Genomic DNA, 18,937 nt, shown 5'->3' on the forward strand with positions numbered 1-18,937 from the left:
CAATAGTATATAAAAGATCTTCTCAGGATTATACGGTATATAATATATATATATAGTCCTTTTGGTGAAAAAATGCTTTTAATTATAGTTGTGGTCAGAGGTTTACACGCACTCATCCCATCATGGCCATGAATGTTATGGTAACTCGTGGCTTTTTTTTTTTTTAAACTGTTCTTTTTTCAGAGCATACAGCTTTCATGACCAGCTTTAAGAAGTGGGTGCACACTGGTTCTACACAAGCTACACCCACTTTAGAGGGAGGTTATTTTATCTACTTTATATTTTGCTGCTTGTGAATAACCCATTTTACAAGTTGATTGTCACATCTTGACCTGTAATGTATAGCTGGTAAATATAGTAGTATACAATAAGAGCTGCTGAACAAAAGTGCTCATGTCACATTGTTACACAGTGTTAGTGTAACCCGTTCATGCGTTACGCCTGTTGTTCTGCGTTGTGTTCTGGCGTGAAAGTAAGAGGCAGGAGACAGTACTGAGTCTTTGGCTCTTTACTGCACATCTGCAACACAGAAATATGCGTTCGATCTGTGTGTGTCATGCGACTGCCAGTACACCTCTCCTCCGGCCATGCTGAAAGGAGCTGAGCCTGCAGCTTCATTAATGTACATTAATGTAATGAATCAAATACAACAAATTGTTTTAAAACATTAACTTAAGCTCTCAAAAACAAAAAGCACAAAATAAATAATATGTCACTGAAAAAACATCAAAACAACTTATAAGAACAATAAATGAAAGACTGCATCTCCAAAACATAAGAACATCTCCATACCTGCAACACAGAAATATGCGTTCGATCTGTGTGTGTCATGCGACTGCCAGTACACCTCTCCTCCGGCCATGCTGAAAGGAGCTGTGACCGGGGCACACATGCACGCGCCTACGTCACCACGCAGCGCACACATGCACATGAACGCACACAGACTCGGATCACACAGGTAGGAGAGTGAGATGCAAAAATGACATATTTAATCCAAAAAAAGAAAGTGTTTTGGGTGAAATTCACAAGTATTTAACACATATGTTACATTAGCTTAGTTTTATATGTGTTATAAGCCAAATTGTATAAAATGTATCAATTTACTTTCAGTAAATGGAAACATTCAGAAGATACACGTCTGTACACAGCTGTCCAAAGTAAAATGCACACAGGTAACCCTATTATGTAATCTAGTTATTTGGGATTTGAGCGCATTTGGTACTTGCACTGGTTACCTCACATAGTATATCACAATAGGTCCTGAAATTTGTTTCTCCTTTTATTATGTCTGTTATTTTGCAGGACATTTCTTGTTTGTGTTTCATCATTTCCTGATGGTCTTGGGGAGTATATCATAGCTGGCTATTTTGATGTCGGTGTCAACTACTACCCTGTCCACCATAATGTTTATGAATTTCAGTCTAAGCGTGCATGGTGCCCACTAAAGTCCTGAGTTGTTATGAGGATACGTGCGTAGACCTACATTTTTTAAGTTTGGCACTCAGTGATGATCTCACTCTGTGCTTAAAGTTTAAGCTATTAACCTTTACAACTATTAGCACTTACAGACAATTTAGAATTGCCAATTAACCCAGTGTATCTAAAAATAGGGGTCAGGTTCTCCTGGGAGGACAAAGCCACTTCAGCTAAAACAATGAATGACCAGGGTGGTAATGCAGCGAGTTTAAGTTGAACTAATGATTCATGTATAAACACAATTTGCAGGTGAGATTGTGCTTTTACTTTAGTTTGATTCTTGAAACCTAAATGCTTCCCCTTGTTAATGATTAATGAAGACAATGGGCTGCAGGGGCTCAAGGTTTGGAAACAACAGAACTGATCTTATGCAGTGCTTTGTAGGAAAAAAAAAAACAATGCAAAAAATGTAAACAATGCTGCAAACCAACATTATAATAAATTCAATGTTTATTTCCACATTCTTATCCAGGTTTCGTCACGGTCTGTACATCTGTTATTTCAGTAACAGAGGATGGCGTCCCCCAAAGTGCCATCCAGTCAGAATGCATTGATATCACAACTAGCATGTTGTCATTAGCAGTTTAGCTCATTCATTTGGCCTTGATCAGAAAGACTTCTTTTGTAAACATGGACATTGAGAGAAAATCCTGATAGAATATAGAAAGGCCAACATCTTGAAACATTTTTCGATTAAACTGTAAAAAACAGGCAGGCATAAACAAACAGAACACAAGCTCATGTTGAACCATTCTAGGACGAGTGCAGTTTCAGGACATGCAGTGTTTTTACCTAATCCACACTGAGAGAGCGCTGCTGCCAAAGAACAGCGCCACGTCAGAGTCCACAGAACTTCCTTTCAACTAGTAAGTGAAGTTGTAGGACAAACAGGGTCACAGCAATTTCAAAGAGCAACCTCTGAGAATACCCAGTATTCATATTCTGAGAGAAAGAGACGACACCTGAAGCCTTTGTTGAGAACACTGATCTGCCCTTGGTAGAGTGTATAATGAGAAGGATGGCAGTGAAACCCTGTTGCTTTTTGTGCTGAACTAGGAAGAGGAAACATCTCTCAAAAAAAGACAAAAATGTCTCTACTAAAAGTCCCAAAACTGCCTAAAACTGTTCTGTTTGCATGACAGGTCTACAAATGATTCTTATGGGCTGGGGTGCCGTATCCAGGCCCTGAGCCCTCTGAGTTAAACTGCCTGAGTAGCTGAACTGTTTGCTTTGAAGTCTGTTTAAAATTGAGGTCGCATTCTGCATAGTTTCAGTGAAAAGTGAATTAATTTCCTTTAATAAATAACATCTGTTGCATAGAGGTTTGATGCACTCCTAGAAAAAAGCCTCTGAGGATAAAACCAAAACTCCCTTTAATTTTTTGGTCTTTTGTTTTTTCTTCATTAAACCTGCTGGAACTAACAGCCAGGTGGGTTGCGGCTCGTCTAGGAGTGACTCAAACAGAACCGCTGCTCGTTCTTCTTTAAAGAGTACTTCTGAAACTGCTCATTTGACACTGTTAAATGTTTCCATCTGGATAAGCAAAGACAAGAAGTGGAGGTAACAGGCAGGAAATTAAACAAGGGTTATCCAACCATGGCCTCTAATTTTAACATTTTGTAAATCAACAAAACACCTCAAAACACTTTTACAAGAAAAAAAAAACAGATATATATATATATATATTCACATCATATTGCATAAATATGTGCTGGAATGAGGTTAATGAATCTCCTGGTATGGGCTGTATGTGCCGTGAAGTTAGCCCCAGTGCTCAGTAACAGATGAAGGAAACAAACAAAAAAAGTGTTTAGAACAATTTCCACTTGTCATGTGACTCCATAAAAGTGACTTGCAGATATAAAACATAATTTAAGTGGTACTGTTTACACATCTTGAAGGTACTGCAGCCTTACAATACATGTGGATGCTACACAAATTGCACAAAGCAGAGGTTGCATTATCTGTGTACGATTTCCCGTATGACGGTAAAAACCCACCATGTCGGAACCCGCTCATGAGGAAAACAAATGCATCTTTTAGGGCAGAATTCAAGTAATGCGACAAATTCTGAGGTCAACGGGTAACATGTTGTGTACTGTTTCTTTGCAACCACTTACAGGAATAGAATATTCCTCAATGCAATGAGCCCAAACATATAAGAGGTAACTAATGTATTTTACAGTACAATAACAGCAGCACAGACTTTATGACTTTACTTTTTTGTTGTTTTTTAAGAGCCAGAGAAAACCTCTGTAAAAGAAAGTCAAAATATAAATGACATTGGCAAAAATGTTCGGAGCGTAAAGACGCGAGAGTCGTATCTTGGCAAAGAGAATATACAAAGGTGGACTGCATTGAGATGTAAAACTCAGAAATAAGAGGAATGTAGCTCAACACTGAACACGTTCAATAGGACATTCATTCAAACTTTATGTCAGAATCTATAACGCCTCTTGTTTTTAAAATCACTTGTGAATGTGTGTGTCCTATTAAAGTGCCTGAATGATCAATACAAACATAACAATGTAAAGAAAACAAACAAAAATGACCTGCATCCTCGGTAGTAGTGTACAGTACATATAGAGCTTTGGAAGCTTGGAGTTGGAACGCAGTAAGCCACAGGACAGAGGGCGCGTCCACGGCGCCAGCTGAGGTAGTAGTTTGACTGAACACGAACTTCCCAGGGACCCATGGTAGCAGCTTGAAGAGAGGTGTAGCTACCTGGAAATCAGAGTCACTGGGCTGGCGGAGTGGACCAGAAAGGAGAGGGGACTGTGGCTACAAAGTCCCCTCTCCTGTCACTGAAGGTCCATGTGCAAATGATTTTTTTTTGTCCCCTCAAAGGAAGTGTAACTGCTCCTATGAGTATGAACTGTGTTAAATCTGCTAGTCCACTGACGCAACAGATAAAATCTCTTTACAACATGCTCTTATGTCATCATCCATACAATAAGAAACATTCTCATCCCTGTTCCCAAGGTTTTCTAGGCTGTTTAAAAAAAGACATTGAAGAAGTTTTTGTTGTATTTAACAAAGCAGCTTGTGTGCGAAGCTGTTCGACGCAGATCGAGCTGAGAGGAAACCAGCTAGGAATGGTTCTCTGTGAACAGGCAGCCTGATGGCGCAGTGCAGAGGTTAATGATGCTGCGAGAAGCCAACTGGATTCTGCCCTCACCCGATTGGCCTGGACCCACTAGGGCAGCTTCATGAATAGACCATTATCAATGGAGGGGACAGGCATAGGGCAGGGAAACTGGAAGAGACTCATGTCTGCTGTGAGGGCAGCCATGGCTGCAGGATCGTGCTCTATCTGTGTCCTCAGAGCAGGGTCAATCTTGTCCAGCCGTCGCTTGATCCTCTTTGCCTCCCTCTCGCGGATCAGCCTGGCCTGCCTCTTCTCTGGTGTCTCGTTGGCCCTCTTTAATCGCATGGCCTCCCTGTCCCTCTGCAGCCTGCGTGCCCGCTGCTCCTCCGTTTCCTGCATCCTCTGCATGCGCTTGGCCTCGCGGTCCCGCAGCCGCCTCAGCTCCCTCTCTTCTTCTGTCTCACACGCCCGCTTGTTCTTCTTTGCCGTGCGCTCACGCTCCAGACGCTGCAGTCGGGCCTCCAAGGGCTCGTTCTTCCGACGCAGAGCCCATTTTCGCATCGGTGACTGGGCCGCCACTAGCTGCTGATAAGCCACGCAGCTGTTGCACACCAGCAGCACTCCGGCAGGATACACTGGCATAGGGCTCAGGATATCAGGGATAGGAGGAAGGCCTGAAGAGGAGGAGTTGAGTGCATCAGGGATTGAGGCGAGGGATGGCCCTTCAGAGAGGAGACTATCGGGCAGTGAGGGAAATGCGGGTCCCTGGTCTGTGCACGGTCCTGATCCTGGCCCAGGGCCATGACATGGTCTGGGGCCTTGACACTGGCTTGAGATATGACCCTGCCCTTGGCAGGAACGTTGGGCTTGACATAGGTTGGGATTGGGGTTAGTTGCTTGACACGGGCAAGGACCCTGACACGAACTGGGACTAGGGCCCAGTCCATGGCAAGAGTCAGTGCAGGGGCCCGGGCTGCTCATGGGGCTGCTCGAGAGGGACTGGGACATGGAACTGGTGTCCCTTCCCCCAGTAAAATCCATCCTAGTTGTGTCGAGGACTTCTTTAAGCTTCTCCCTACGACAGGAAACATGAATCAGGTAAACATCCTTTTTTTTTTTTTTTTTTTTTTTTAAGTGGTCTGGACTCTTCCAGGGAAGCATTAGATCCCTGATAGAAAGCTTGCTCCTGTCTAAATCTTTAATGTGGGGATCATAGAGCCTTTCACTTGAGGTCTCCTAGACGAGATTTGTTTCCTGTTAAAAATAAACGTATTCATTTTATACTGCGTCTAAGTAAAATGCTTTTAGCTCTCTCACCGTCACTATAAACTAACTTTCATCTGAGTTTTGAACAGCTGGTGGGGTTTCTGTGCACACAGCCACAGCGTGCCTGAGATCACGATATCTGTGATATACTCTCTCGCTTACGTTACACAGAGACAAGAGCAGGAGGAAAAAAAAAACACTAAACTATCTGAAACTAAGTGTTCAGAGCAGTCTGAAATCCGAGATTTCACCCCGCAGGGATTTTTTTCCACCAGCCTGCAACAAAGGCTTCATACATCAGACTGACAGGCATTGTTTTTGCCTTGAATTTTTGTTAGCCTGGCTCGTATGGTCACATATTTTAGGCAACAGTAAAATTTAGCTTCTGTCAAGCTGCGATGAGTTACATGACTTGAAACCACTTTGCTGCAATGGGAAGAGATGACTGATTCCATGTTAGTCGTTTCCCAAACTTTTTTGCTTCAGAGAGGAATAAGGGCCATGCGTCAAATGAACTCTGGCTAGCTCTCTGGAGAGAAGTTTAACAGGCTGTTAACAGCCTCAGAGGAGGTGACTGTTCAGAAAACACTGGTTGCCAGATGCTGGTTATGTTACTTTATTGTAGCTGGCTGGAACAACATGAAACAGCTTTTCCACGTACATCTAAGATACACCTTTTTTTGTCTCTCTTTAGAATAACAAGTATTTATGTTTTATTTTTCCAAACTTAGCAGCAAATGCTTCTGCCAACTGTAATGCTTCATGACTTTTCTCTTCTCTCCTTTTCATCACTTCACACTGCTTCTCCTTCTACAATGCGTCCTGACCTTGTCAGTGCTGTTTAAATTAGAAATGTAATGGTAGTTGCTAAGCAACACGCAAGTTTATTTCCATTAAATCTGTCATTGCAGTACTAATTTTATTCATCCCTCATGCTCTGCATTCTGTCTAATCCCACACTTGGAAAACCATTGCTCTTTCTCATTCTATTATAATGTATTAAAGAGAAAATGTGACTTCTTTTTACTCAATTTATATTTTCAAAGGTTCGACAAAAGAAAAGGTTTGTCTTTAAAAAAAAGAAAGAAAAAAAGTAGCATGCAGTTTTTTATGTTTCTACATTACACTCCTGCCAGAATCAATTTTTAGATACTAGAAAAATTAAAAGGCCTCATTTTAAATAGCTCATCCTTCTGAATCAGTGGTGTCTTTTCACCTTGTCATAAAGGGACCACATATGAGATATTGTTTTAAAAATTTTTAAGATAAATGACATAATTAAATAATAAGCACTAAATAAACACAGAAACTTCAGGACCCGGTTAGTATAATTTTATCACAACATCTATATTCAATCTGCATTTAAGACCTGAGATGAGAGCTACAGCAGAGATGAGCTCAACCTGTTAAAGTTGTTGGTGTCTGTGAAGCGTGCACCACAGACAGCGCAGTTGGAGAGGCGGTCCTCGGAGTGGATGAGAAGATGGCGTCCAAGTGAGCCGGGCGAACTCAGGGCTCGCCCACACACTGGGCACACATAGCTCTTGGTGTTGCTCATCATAGTCGTGTGCTGTTACAAGACAGCAAACAGAGATGAGAAAAGCAGCAAACTTAAAAGATATAATAACTTTGTATTGCAGGCGATTATCAGTTTGCAATATGTTTGCAAAAGAAAAAAATAACAAAGGAAATATACATTTAAAATATTATGAACTTGAAAAGTAAAATTATAATATTTAAATTCATGTCTGCAACAGTTATAATTGATGCTGTGGTTGTTATGCATGGTAGTATAAATGCAAACAGCATACAGAGTTTAAAAAACAAAACTATGCAGCTATATGACAAAGTAGACAGATTGCAGAGCAGATAGGCTGCTGCCACACGGCTTTGAAAATTGCATTTCTTTTTTTGGTTCTGTACTAGATCGGGGCAGGTGAGACGATGTTATTCTCACCTGGTAGACATGGGAGATGAGCTTATCTGGGCTGCTGAAATCCAGCGGGCAGAGAGGACAAACAAAGTTGTTGCTGTGCTCTCCCCCTTCCTCGCTCTCCTGAGGAAAGTCAAGAACCATTTAAACTCGTTTCAGAAGCACATTAACACTACATTCAAATGATTTTACACCTACATCTTACAGTTGTAAATCACAAATCTGAATTCTGAGTTATTTATTAAATTAAGATTTCCAATTTGTATGATGGCAGTTAAAACGTAAAAGAGGCCTTGTTTTGGTCTGAAGCATTTTCACAAGTGGATGAAGATGTGTTGAGTGTATGACTGAGCAAAATTCCCACAAGTCCCGGTGACTCACTGACAGTGACATCACACTGTGTGCTGAGACAGATGTGACTCACAGAACATTTTCAAACAGAAGGTGCAGGCAGAAAACATATTGGTTGGACCTGGGGGTGTTTAATAACTCAAAGGGCACTTTTGAATAAAAATATTGGGCCAGACCTCTTCATCTTTGAATCCAGGTGTTCTCGAACCATTGCACAGGTCTAAAAAAATCAAACAGCCATATGGTCTGCCTTTACAAACATTTGTGAAAAAATGGTTTGCTCTCTGAATTCATGTGTGTTGCTGTAAAATGACGCCAGCGTTGCGAGGACAAGTCCGTTCATGAAATTTCTTCCCTCACAAACAGTCACGATCAGCTGTAAGCTGTATTATTGCAAAGTGGAAGCTTTTAGGAACCACAGCAACTCATCTGTGAATGTGACAGATCATGTAAAGTTACAGAGCAGTGCATAAAATTCACCAACGCTCTGCTGATTCAGTAACTGCATGTGGTTTCATGGCATGGGTTTCCATGGCTCCTGTAGATGTACTAAGTAGGTAGCCCACTACTCCCCCCACACTTTTACTATATTAGTGATGTCTTTTAACTGATTATTTATCATTTTCACTTTTATCTTTTCAAAGTAATAAAACAAAAATGTCAAAAGTTTATTATGTTAATTGTTATTTTGCATACAAATAGAAAGATTTTGGTGAAATATCACTACTTCCTTTCCGGTTATCTCAGGAGAAATATCTGCAATATTCTCTAGCACAGCACATTAGCTTTAAATTCACAGATGCATGAACCTAATTAAACATCATAAAACTGGAGCAGATGACAGGGTGGGCATCTAGATGCAAATTACGGTTCACATTGACTTGTTTTTCATGCACGACTGATGGATGAGAGTTGATAAATTCTTCTCACGCCTACCAACTCGTTTATAAACCACATATTTCATAATCAAACAGATGCAGGGCAGATACTTGTCTTCATTTTTTTTTTTTAATCTCTGTCGTGTTTTGTTTGTGTGTTTATTCCACACCACAACGTTACCAGTATGGTCTCTTCTAGTGTAATGCATAAGTTGTGTTCAAACCAATTGATGATGTGCCAAGAAGTTGTTTTCAAAGACGTACACAGTGAGAAATAGATAAAATTATTTTTCCAGTTATGAGAACCTTACCACAACCTTTGTGCGTGTTCCTTTTTTGTATTTGTTAGAATGAAATAAACATTATTGCCATTCAAAGCACCATCATAACAAACACTGGAGTGAAGGTGTCTAAATTAGCAGCCCTCTCACCTCTTTGACTCCTGCTCCTTGTAGGAGACACTGCGTTCTCTTGGTGGTCATGTGGTCGTCAGCAGAGGTGTTGGAGGACGAGTCTTCGCCGTGGTTTTCTGGGTCACTATCGCTGTCTTCTATGGAGGCAAACACAGCCCTATCAATACGGACAGACAACAAAACACAGGGCAGGGCTTATTCTCACTAACACCCCTCATTCCAAGGACATTCCTACAGAGTCCAACAGTCCTTCCCTGACCCTTCCCTCCATCCTGTACCTGAGAAGCTATCCTGCCCTTGGACTTCCTGGGAGTTGTTGCTGCAGCATTCACTGTCCTCTGTGAATTCGTCTCTGCCATCCATGTTAATAGTGTGCTGGAGTCCTGTGATGGTTGAAGTGTGGAATGGCCCTGGAGATAAAAAGACAGTAGAAGGACCGTCGGTAAGATTCTTGAAAAGTTGACTTTCTCACTTGTGGTACATGTAGAAAAAGCCAACAAGCTCTTTCAAACTAGGCTTCAAGACAAGACTGGAGTTGACCTTCTCATAGTCTTGAGACACAACCATAAGACCCGTCATGCCAGTATTAACAACATGTTGGAAATGGACACCAACAGAAACTGTACTACAGGCTAAATCAGCACTCCATCCTTCTAAGATTGGGAGCTACATTCAGCAAAGGAGAGTAGGAGTGGGCCTGTTTCCAGATAGACCCTTGTGGAACAAAGGAAAATGGCGAAAGCTGGTAGTTTTAGAACTCCAGTGTAGGGCTGGGCCATATTATACCGTTCACGGTAATACCGGTATAATGTTAGGCAACGATAGGAAAATGAAATATCGCGATAGAATGGGAGTAAAACGCGCATGCGCAGTGCCTTTGTTTTCATACGCACATGGCCGATTGTTGAGTGAAACAGATGAACCAGAATTGGTTTGTAAAAATGGTGCAACTTCCGTGATGTGGAACTGGTTTGGTGTTTGTCCGTCAGATACACAACAAAGCACATTTTTTGCAGAACATGCAAGCGGCCGTTGTTATTGTCATATTTGTCGGACTAAGATGCTCTTAAATCTGGGAGTAATCTGGGTCCTAAACTCCGTATGCTTCAGGTCAAACAACACTGCAGCATCACTTAGAGTTAAAAACTGTCTAAATTCTTTCATCTTTAATAAAACGATCAGCATTGCTGCTTTACCAGGTGTAACTATAAAGTTTAACTTCCAGGCATCCATGAAAACAAAAGTTATTACATTTAACGGAGTTAGAAGTTAGCAGGAAGCTAGCGGAAGTTAGCTCGCTAGTTTCGCTAGTTACCTAAGCATGATATTGCATGTTCTGACTGAGAGATTTCTGAAAAAAATCAAACGTACAGCTCTGCTATCACTTCCAACATAAATGAAGACAGGAAACTAAACAGCAGTGACGTTTGTAGGGTTACTGAAGTTGGGCTAGCTGGTATATAATGATGTGCTACGTGATCGCTAGCGACACAGCTATGTTAGCATAACATAAACAGTGAAGCTGGAGGACGAACACTAACACTTTTCCACTTATAAAAGTTAACGTGAAGGTTCTTCATGGTTAGAGACAAATGCAATCGCATGGCAGGATGCTGTAAACGGACCGAACTTCAGTCAGGAGAACAACTGAGATAATCCATCCACAATACGAGGTTAGTCATTAATATACTGCAACAACATGGGAATAGAGCAGCTGCCAGAGAATTCAACATTAATGAAACAATGGTACAGAAGTGGAGGAAGCAAGAAGAATGAGTTTAATAAAGTTTGATTTATCTGACTGCTTTGTTTTGCTTAATGTGCCTTATAATCCCGTGCACCTTATGGTCCGAAAAATACGTACTGCACACTGCAGTTTAATGTTGCAAAGCACCTCTTTTTAACTTCAGTGGATATTATACATGGTTATGCTCAGGATATGTCAGCCCATTTCTACTGGAAATGCCTTTTGGTTAAACTTTCAGCAAGGAATTTGCATTTGCACTGTTACATTTTTATAAAGCTTTAATGTACATAAAAACCAGCTTCTTAAGTGAAAATAAATGGAAGGTTGTCTTTTTGCGCTAGTAATGTTGTGGAGTTGTATTTTGTCTCGCATCAATTATATCGTCGGTTATATCGTTATTGCAAATTTTCAAATATATATCGTGATAAATATTTTTGGCCATATCGCCCTGCTCTACTCCAGTGGCAGGAGGCGGCTGCAAGATTTGCTAATCTTAGAAGCCCAACAGCAAAAGTGGATGAAGTGGGAAATATTGAATAAAGGGACAATCAACTGGAAACGCACTCAGGCACATCATGACTTTAATTAAAGTGAGCCTTTGTCAAGGCAGGTATACTTAGAGACACAACCAGGTGCTGAAGTCTCTGTCTATCAATGCCAAAAGAGCAGCACCACTGCCACTTTAAGAACAATGACAAAAATACCCTCCATCACTGACCAGGAAGACTTTTGAAGGAGGTTGTTACTAGAAAATGTTCTTTGATACAGGTCAACAGCTTATAATCCCATCAGAAATAGTTGCTTCTGCCCAAAGACCAGATCTGGTACTTTGGTCCACCACTCTCTGTATTGTCTACTTTATAGAACTAAAAGTACCATGGGAAAAAGCTGTGACACACTCAGCTGAAATCAGATGCAGAGCATTGAGGCTGGATAGCAACAGTTTAGCATTCCACAGTTAAACTTATTAAACACTTGGAGATGCACAGCCAAACCCTATGCCACCACCTTCAAGGTGATTCCAGGGATTGCTTAGCGCTGCAGTCAATGACTGTGGATGAGGAGGAAAGACCCCAGCTGTGCGCCAAGATGTTAGGGACAAACACCCAGATCTGATTCGCCTGTGGTGGACCTGCCCCGGTACAGGGTGTACAGGGAGTGCAGAATTATTAGGCAAATGAGTATTTTGTCCACATCATCCTCTTCATGCAAGTTGTCTTACTCCAAGCTGTATAGGCTCGAAAGCCTACTGCCAATTAAGCATATTAGGTGATGTGCATCTCTGTAATGAGAAGGGGTGTGGTCTAATGACATCAACACCCTATATCAGGTGTGCATAATTATTAGGCAACGTCCTTTCCTTTGGCAAAATGGGTCAAAAGAAGGACTTGACAGGCTCAGAAAAGTCAAAAATGGTGAGATATCTTGCAGAGGGATGCAGCAGTCTCAAAATTGCAAAGCTTCTGAAGCGTGATCATCGAACAATCAAGCGTTTCATTCAAAATAGTCAACAGGGTCGCAAGAAGCGTGTGGAAAAACCAAGGCGCAAAATAACTGCCCATGAACAGAGAAAAGTCAAGCATGCAGCTGCCAAGATGCCACTTGCCACCAGTTTGGCCATATTTCAGAGCTGCAACATCACTGGAGTGCCCAAAAGCACAAGGTGTGCAATACTCAGAGACATGGCCAAGGTAAGAAAGGCTGAAAGACGACCACCACTGAACAAGACACACAAGCTGAAACGTCAAGACTGGGCCAAGAAATATCTTAAGACTGGTTTTTCTAAGGTTTTATGGACTGATGAAATGAGAGTGAGTCTTGATGGGCCAGATGGATGGGCCCGTGGCTGGATTGGTAAAGGGCAGAGAGCTCCAGTCCGACTCAGATGCCAGCAAGGTGGAGGTGGAGTACTGGTTTGGGCTGGTATCATCAAAGATGAGCTTGTGGGGCCTTTTCGGGTTGAGGATGGAGTCAAGCTCAACTCCCAGTCCCACTGCCAGTTTCTGGAAGACACCTTCTTCAAGTAGTGGTACAGGAAGAAGTCTGCATCCTTCAAGAAAAACATGATTTTCATGCAGGACAATGCTCCATCACACGCGTCCAAGTACTCCACAGCGTGGCTGGCAAGAAAGGGTATAAAAGAAGAAAAACTAATGACATGGCCTCCTTGTTCACCTGATCTGAACCCCATTGAGAACCTGTGGTCCATCATCAAATGTGAGATTTACAAGGAGGGAAAACAGTACACCTCTCTGAACAGTGTCTGGGAGGCTGTGGTTGCTGCTGCACGCAATGTTGATGGTGAACAGATCAAAACACTGACAGAATCCATGGATGGCAGGCTTTTGAGTGTCCTTGCAAAGAAAGGTGGCTATATTGGTCGCTGATTTGTTTTTGTTTTGTTTTTGAATGTCAGAAATGTATATTTGTGAATGTGGAGATGTTATATTGGTTTCACTGGTAAAAAATAAATAATTGAAATGGGTATACATTTGTTTTTTGTTAAGTTGCCTAATAATTATGCACAGTAATAGTCACCTGCACAGATATCCCCCTAAAATAGCTAAAACTAAAAACAAACTAAAAACTACTTCCAAAAACATTCAGCTTTGATATTAATGAGTTTTTTGGGTTCATTGAGAACATGGTTGTTGTTCAATAATAAAATTATTCGTCAAAAATACAACTTGCCTAATAATTCTGCACTCCCTGTATTGTAAGCAAAAAGTCACAACACCTAAAGATGCTGAGAAATACAAATGAGGATGTGTCCCTAACATATCCTGGACATTGATAGAACAATAATCTTATACAGAGGACAACTACTACCATCTGGCTCTATGCGTCAAAATCTTGGGCCATAATAGTGTGCCTTAATAGTACTGCAGGTATACTTTTTGTGCAGTTAAATATTAAAAAGCCATGACTGACAGTCACTGGCCTTCAGCCTGACTGCAGCTGTTGTTGGAAGGAGTTAAAAATGCCAACATGTTGCCAAGGAAGCTAAAGAGGCACCTGGAATCCTGACATAACTTCAGAGAGAAATCTCCACTTCAGCAGATGCTGGATCAGAACCAGGGACAACAAGACTGCCTGTTGGATTGTGTATGACAGAATCTGATGAGTTTAGTGCAGCCTATAGTGAAGCACAAAAAGAACTGAAGGCTTTTTGCTCAAAAATATCTTCATCTGACTGCACAATCAGAAGAACTGATGATATTCCAAATGAGGCTTCTTTTATAGGTATACCTTGAAATTTTGTCCTGCCTTGGGCACAAAAAGAAAACGATTCTGAGCAACTGTCTCTACCCATACATTGTACCCGGCATATGAAAGCTTTATCTCCATAGCAACTTCATTACAGCATCCGCTACTGTAGTGTATCACAAGAAGGTATAAATCTTTAAATCTTTTAATAGAAGTGGTTTCACCTATTGCTGAAGTTCCATGGTTTGATCACACTTAATGTGGATCACGCCATCCAATTACAATTAAAAAATCTTGAGATTATTGCAGAAATATAACACGCTAATGAAAACAAAACCTATAATCAGAGCAAAACTGATAGAAAGCTGTCCCAGAGAGTAAATTATTGAAACCATTCTACCTTTTTCTTAGCACTCTGGGGGCGCGATCAGCTTGAGAAGAACTTCTTAGCAGATTCATCTGGTTTTATATGACCTATACAACAAGCAGCAGGATTCATACAAAAGCAGCGAGACAAGCCCAGTTGCATATATGCATGCACATTTACTTCATTTGCATCCCAACCCCCACTATTTTTACACACATATACAATCACAGATACATGCTAGCTGTTCCGACAGCCATGCTGCAGTCCCACGGGGGTAGCAGCCTGCACTGTTATCCTCCAGCTAACTGCCTAGCTGCTCCGTTTCTCTCTCTCTCCTTCAGTACCACCCACACACTGAACAGCCTGGCTCGCCCTCTGTCCTCCCAGCTTATATATGGAGCTCTGTCTACTTCTATATCTTTACCATCAGCTCCGAGGGGGAGGATAAAGCTTTGCACCATGACAGCCCATATGTAGCTCATTTCACTTGCCGCGATGCCACACTTTATTGTACACAGCGGCTCTTTTTGGCTGCAGGATGCGATGCAATCCCTTCACTTTTCTTCTTATTACACTGGACTCCGCAAACGCTCATTCAACTGCCAGCACTGCTCCTTTGGATGCAGTCTTGGTGAAAACTCCTCTGGCATTCACACATAGGAACATCACCACTTGAGATAGCGAAAATTAATGATAGCTTAAAATCCAATTTTCTTCCCTTGTGTGCTCCCTCTCCATTTACACAGATCAGAAGATGGGAGAGAGAGATCCTGACTTCAGTTACCTGAGACTGGCAGAAGTAATTACAGCATTCATCACAATCCTGAGGTACTGTGCACGGTGCACAGACACACACTTTCTCTTTTATTGTGTGTGTGAGCAAGACAGAAGTATAATCTTAAAGCTAGTCATTTGGCTACTTGTGAGAAGTTGGTATGTGAACACAGTTTGGGCACTTTTCCCACAGAAATCCAAGCATTCGTTAGAGTGGGTCCGAGTATTGAACTGTGAACTACTACAACAGGCTGGCTTCTCGGCACATAGCCAATGATTGATGTGTGAGAGATACCCATCCCCCCACCGCTACGGTTCTGTCTGTACATCTGTCTCTCCTTGCTCCCCCCCGCCGCCACCATCACCACTACCCACCCTCCTCGCTCCCTCAGTCTCTAGCACTGCGATGTTATCTCTGAGTCTGTGTGTCTGTAGGCAGGAGGTGACGCAGTGTCTGACTGAATCCAGACAAAGAGACAAACTCATCAGCCAAGAGACACACACAAGAGGGAGAGGGCTGGTTGGGGGGGGGGGGCAGGCCGGGGGTGGTAGGGTGACGGAGGGGTAGCGCGCAAAACAAAACAGACAAAAGACAGAATGCCAAAACTCTACTCAAACACAGAGCAATGGGGGTCCTGTTGAATTCAAAGGCCCCTCCTTCTCCTTTTCAGCAGCCATCCCCTCCAAAAACGCACACATGCAGACACACAACACTGTCTGAATCTGCAGAAGTACTGGGGCCCCCCCCTCTTACGTCCACAGACTTTCTGGAGAACAAGGACGGTGGGCCAGACATCGGATCAGTTCTCACCACGAATAACCTACATGTTTAGATTAGGATTTTGCTTCAACTACAAGACTGACAAACACCTTGTAGCCACACGAGGCTCAAAGTTGGATTCATAACAGCCCCCCCACCTGAGAACTCAATTTCATAGTTGGATCAACAATACATATATAATGTGAAATATTCTGAAATAACACCTTATTTGTTATAATTAATACTAATAAAGGTTTTCAGAACTTCTACATTTAGGTACAGAAAAATTATGAAACCAAAGCCTCACATATACTGTTACACAAATATACTGTACTTCCCTGACAGGCATCCACTTGACACCACGAGGGTATGCACCACCACCTCCAAACAAAATACTTTTATGTAATGCATAAAAATCTTGAGTATTGTTGTACATCAAACTTAACAGCTAGACAGACACCGCTGTTGTATCATTGTCTGGAATTCCCTGTGTGTGTGTTTGTGTGTGTGTGTGTGCGTACTACTGAGTGTGTGCATTTGTGTGTGTGTGTGAGCATGTGCATGTGTGTCAGCCCGCCTGCCTGTCAGACTGTCTCCCTGCCTGTCTGGTCTGTCAGTCTGTCTGGTCTGACCCACTCAAAGGGGACAGCTCTTTGAATGCAATTCATACCTCACAAGAAAAGACAGGTAAAACAAATCATGGTGAGGAAGAATGAAAGTTGGTGTGCAAAAGGTGTCCTTCTGCACTCACAAGAATTTAAAAAACAAACAACATATTATACAACAGTCTTGGGGCCTCCTGAGGCCTTTCGCTCACTCTCAAAGGTGTTTCAGAGCAACAAATGAGCTCATTAGCTCACAGGGATGACTGCGGTCTGCAGCAAGTGTGAGATGCATTTCTCCAGAAGTTTAAACAAACTCTTTAGAAAGGAGGGTCGCAGCATACTTCAGTAGATTACACTGGGCAATCCCCTTCAGTGGACAAAAACTAGCTTAAGATAAGAGGTCAGCAGGGTAAGCACTGACAAGAGCATCCTGGTAGAAGATGAGTCACCAACAAAATATCTACATTAGAGGGTCTCCCAAGAGCTCCTGAGATCTGCTTCAATAAATTTATCTGTGCTTTATAAAAATATGACACTATTTTAAAATAGAATTTGGTCAACAAATGTCAGTAATCCAGTCAGTATGCATTACACTGTAAGCGACCAGTAAGCCCAAGGTCCCTTCTTTAAATGGAAGAAATTACAATTTAGCTAAAAAATTATTTAACAGATGAGCAGCAAACCATCACATATAAACAAACGAAACCAGATGTTTGTTTATTCAGATGACTGCTTACCATTAAAATAAAATCTTAATTAAAATCTGGGATGGAAAACTAAGATGTTGAACAGAATTAGAAAGTAAGCATGAAAAGTGTTTGTGTAGTAGAAAAATATTAGACGTATCATTCAATAAGGGAAGAAAGGGGAAATAACAGAAACACTCTTGCATACAACACAAGGGAAGTCTTTCTGCTTGTGTGCTCAGTAATGCTCTCCTGCAACCTTGTCCTAAATCTGAGCTGTCAGAGAAAACTGAATCAAGTGCACGCATAGCTACTGTTTGTACAAGCTGAAACCTCTGTCCCTTCTGTTCATGGTTTAGTCATAGGTGGGGGGTTTTTTGTTTTGTTTTTTTAAATGCCTCATACTTTTTTTTTTTTTAAAAGAGCAGATAACTGACAAAAATAACATCTCAAAACTGAAACCAGAAACATGGTTAGCCACAAGCCTTGATACCTAAATTAACTGAAAGATTCTTTCACACAACATTTCTAGTCAATATAAGCTTTTCGGCCTTAAAGGAGAGATATTTATAAAAAATATTTTAAGCCTGTAATCAGCACCAACAAGTAATAAGCTCCACTATTAAAATACAAGTGATAGTGGCTACTTAAATTATTTTTAAAAATGTACCAGGAGTGTGCTCTTTCACATATTATGTAAAAAAATTCAGTTATTTGTCATTACATGCTGCAATAGTGTAGCTTGCATTGTTATAAGCTTGTGTACCTGTATGTGTGTGAGTACTTTGGCAGGTGTTTGTCTATCTGTGGGTAGCTTGTTGTTGTGATTTGGCACTGTATAAATAAAATTGAACTGAAGTGAAAGACAGTGCCAACAACAGTACTAATCACACACACACAAAACTTTACAGATGAGATCTAAATGAGGCCGAGTTTGAGATTGTGTGTGGTGCGGCGAGTATTTGCATTAAAGTGTAGTAATGCCTTCTGATCACCAGACAAGGTTTTTCCTGGCTCAAAATTGGCCTTTTGGGGATGACGCCACATACAGGTAAGGTGAGAGTATTGGGTATCTTACATATCTTAGTTATTTTTAAACAACTGATAAATGAAAAAGCGAGTCGGGTTAAAGACTAAATTTAACCCTACATAAAAACTGACTGATAGTTTTATCACTGTGCGAGTGGTTTTTCTGTGGTGTGGTAAACACTAAAATTATGCTGGAAAAACCTTGCAAGATGGTCACTATTGATTTTCTAGTCTGTTGAGTGCATCTGACCTGAGCTTGCTCTCACTGCATTTATTGCCCATTTCATGCCCGTTTCTTTTGTTTTCATATACCTGTAAATAATAACTGTGGTCAAGTGGGACCGCACTAAGATTGGA

The 18,937-nt window shown here is 41.4% G+C and overlaps 1 protein-coding gene across 6 annotated transcripts in view; it reads right to left on the bottom strand.

The window, feature by feature from the left end:
- Nucleotides 1–18,937, bottom strand: part of znf821 (zinc finger protein 821) — a 22,935-nt gene continuing 3,998 nt past the window's right edge. For 2 of the 6 annotated variants that reach the window (XM_086287310.1, XM_086287318.1), the window contains exons 2-6: nucleotides 9,684–9,815; nucleotides 9,424–9,542; nucleotides 7,788–7,886; nucleotides 7,234–7,400; nucleotides 6–5,639 (exon numbers count right to left, since the gene is read on the bottom strand). In XM_086287310.1, coding sequence (XP_086143436.1) covers nucleotides 4,673–5,639; nucleotides 7,234–7,400; nucleotides 7,788–7,886; nucleotides 9,424–9,542; nucleotides 9,684–9,815 — 1,484 coding nt within the window. In that variant the 3' untranslated portion in view covers nucleotides 6–4,672. Of the gene's footprint in view, nucleotides 5,640–7,233; nucleotides 7,401–7,787; nucleotides 7,887–9,423; nucleotides 9,563–9,683; nucleotides 9,816–18,937 lie in introns of those variants that run through there. The other 4 variants (XM_086287297.1, XM_086287326.1, XM_086287290.1 and 1 more) reach the window with 4 other exon arrangements.

Source organism: Aulonocara sp. 'chitande type north' Nkhata Bay, linkage group LG1, assembly GCF_057382095.1.
Source record: "Aulonocara sp. 'chitande type north' Nkhata Bay isolate Kocher_YH1m ecotype deep benthic linkage group LG1, A_spYH_male_GT1.1, whole genome shotgun sequence".
In the NCBI taxonomy this organism is placed as follows: domain Eukaryota; kingdom Metazoa; phylum Chordata; class Actinopteri; order Cichliformes; family Cichlidae; genus Aulonocara; species Aulonocara sp. 'chitande type north' Nkhata Bay.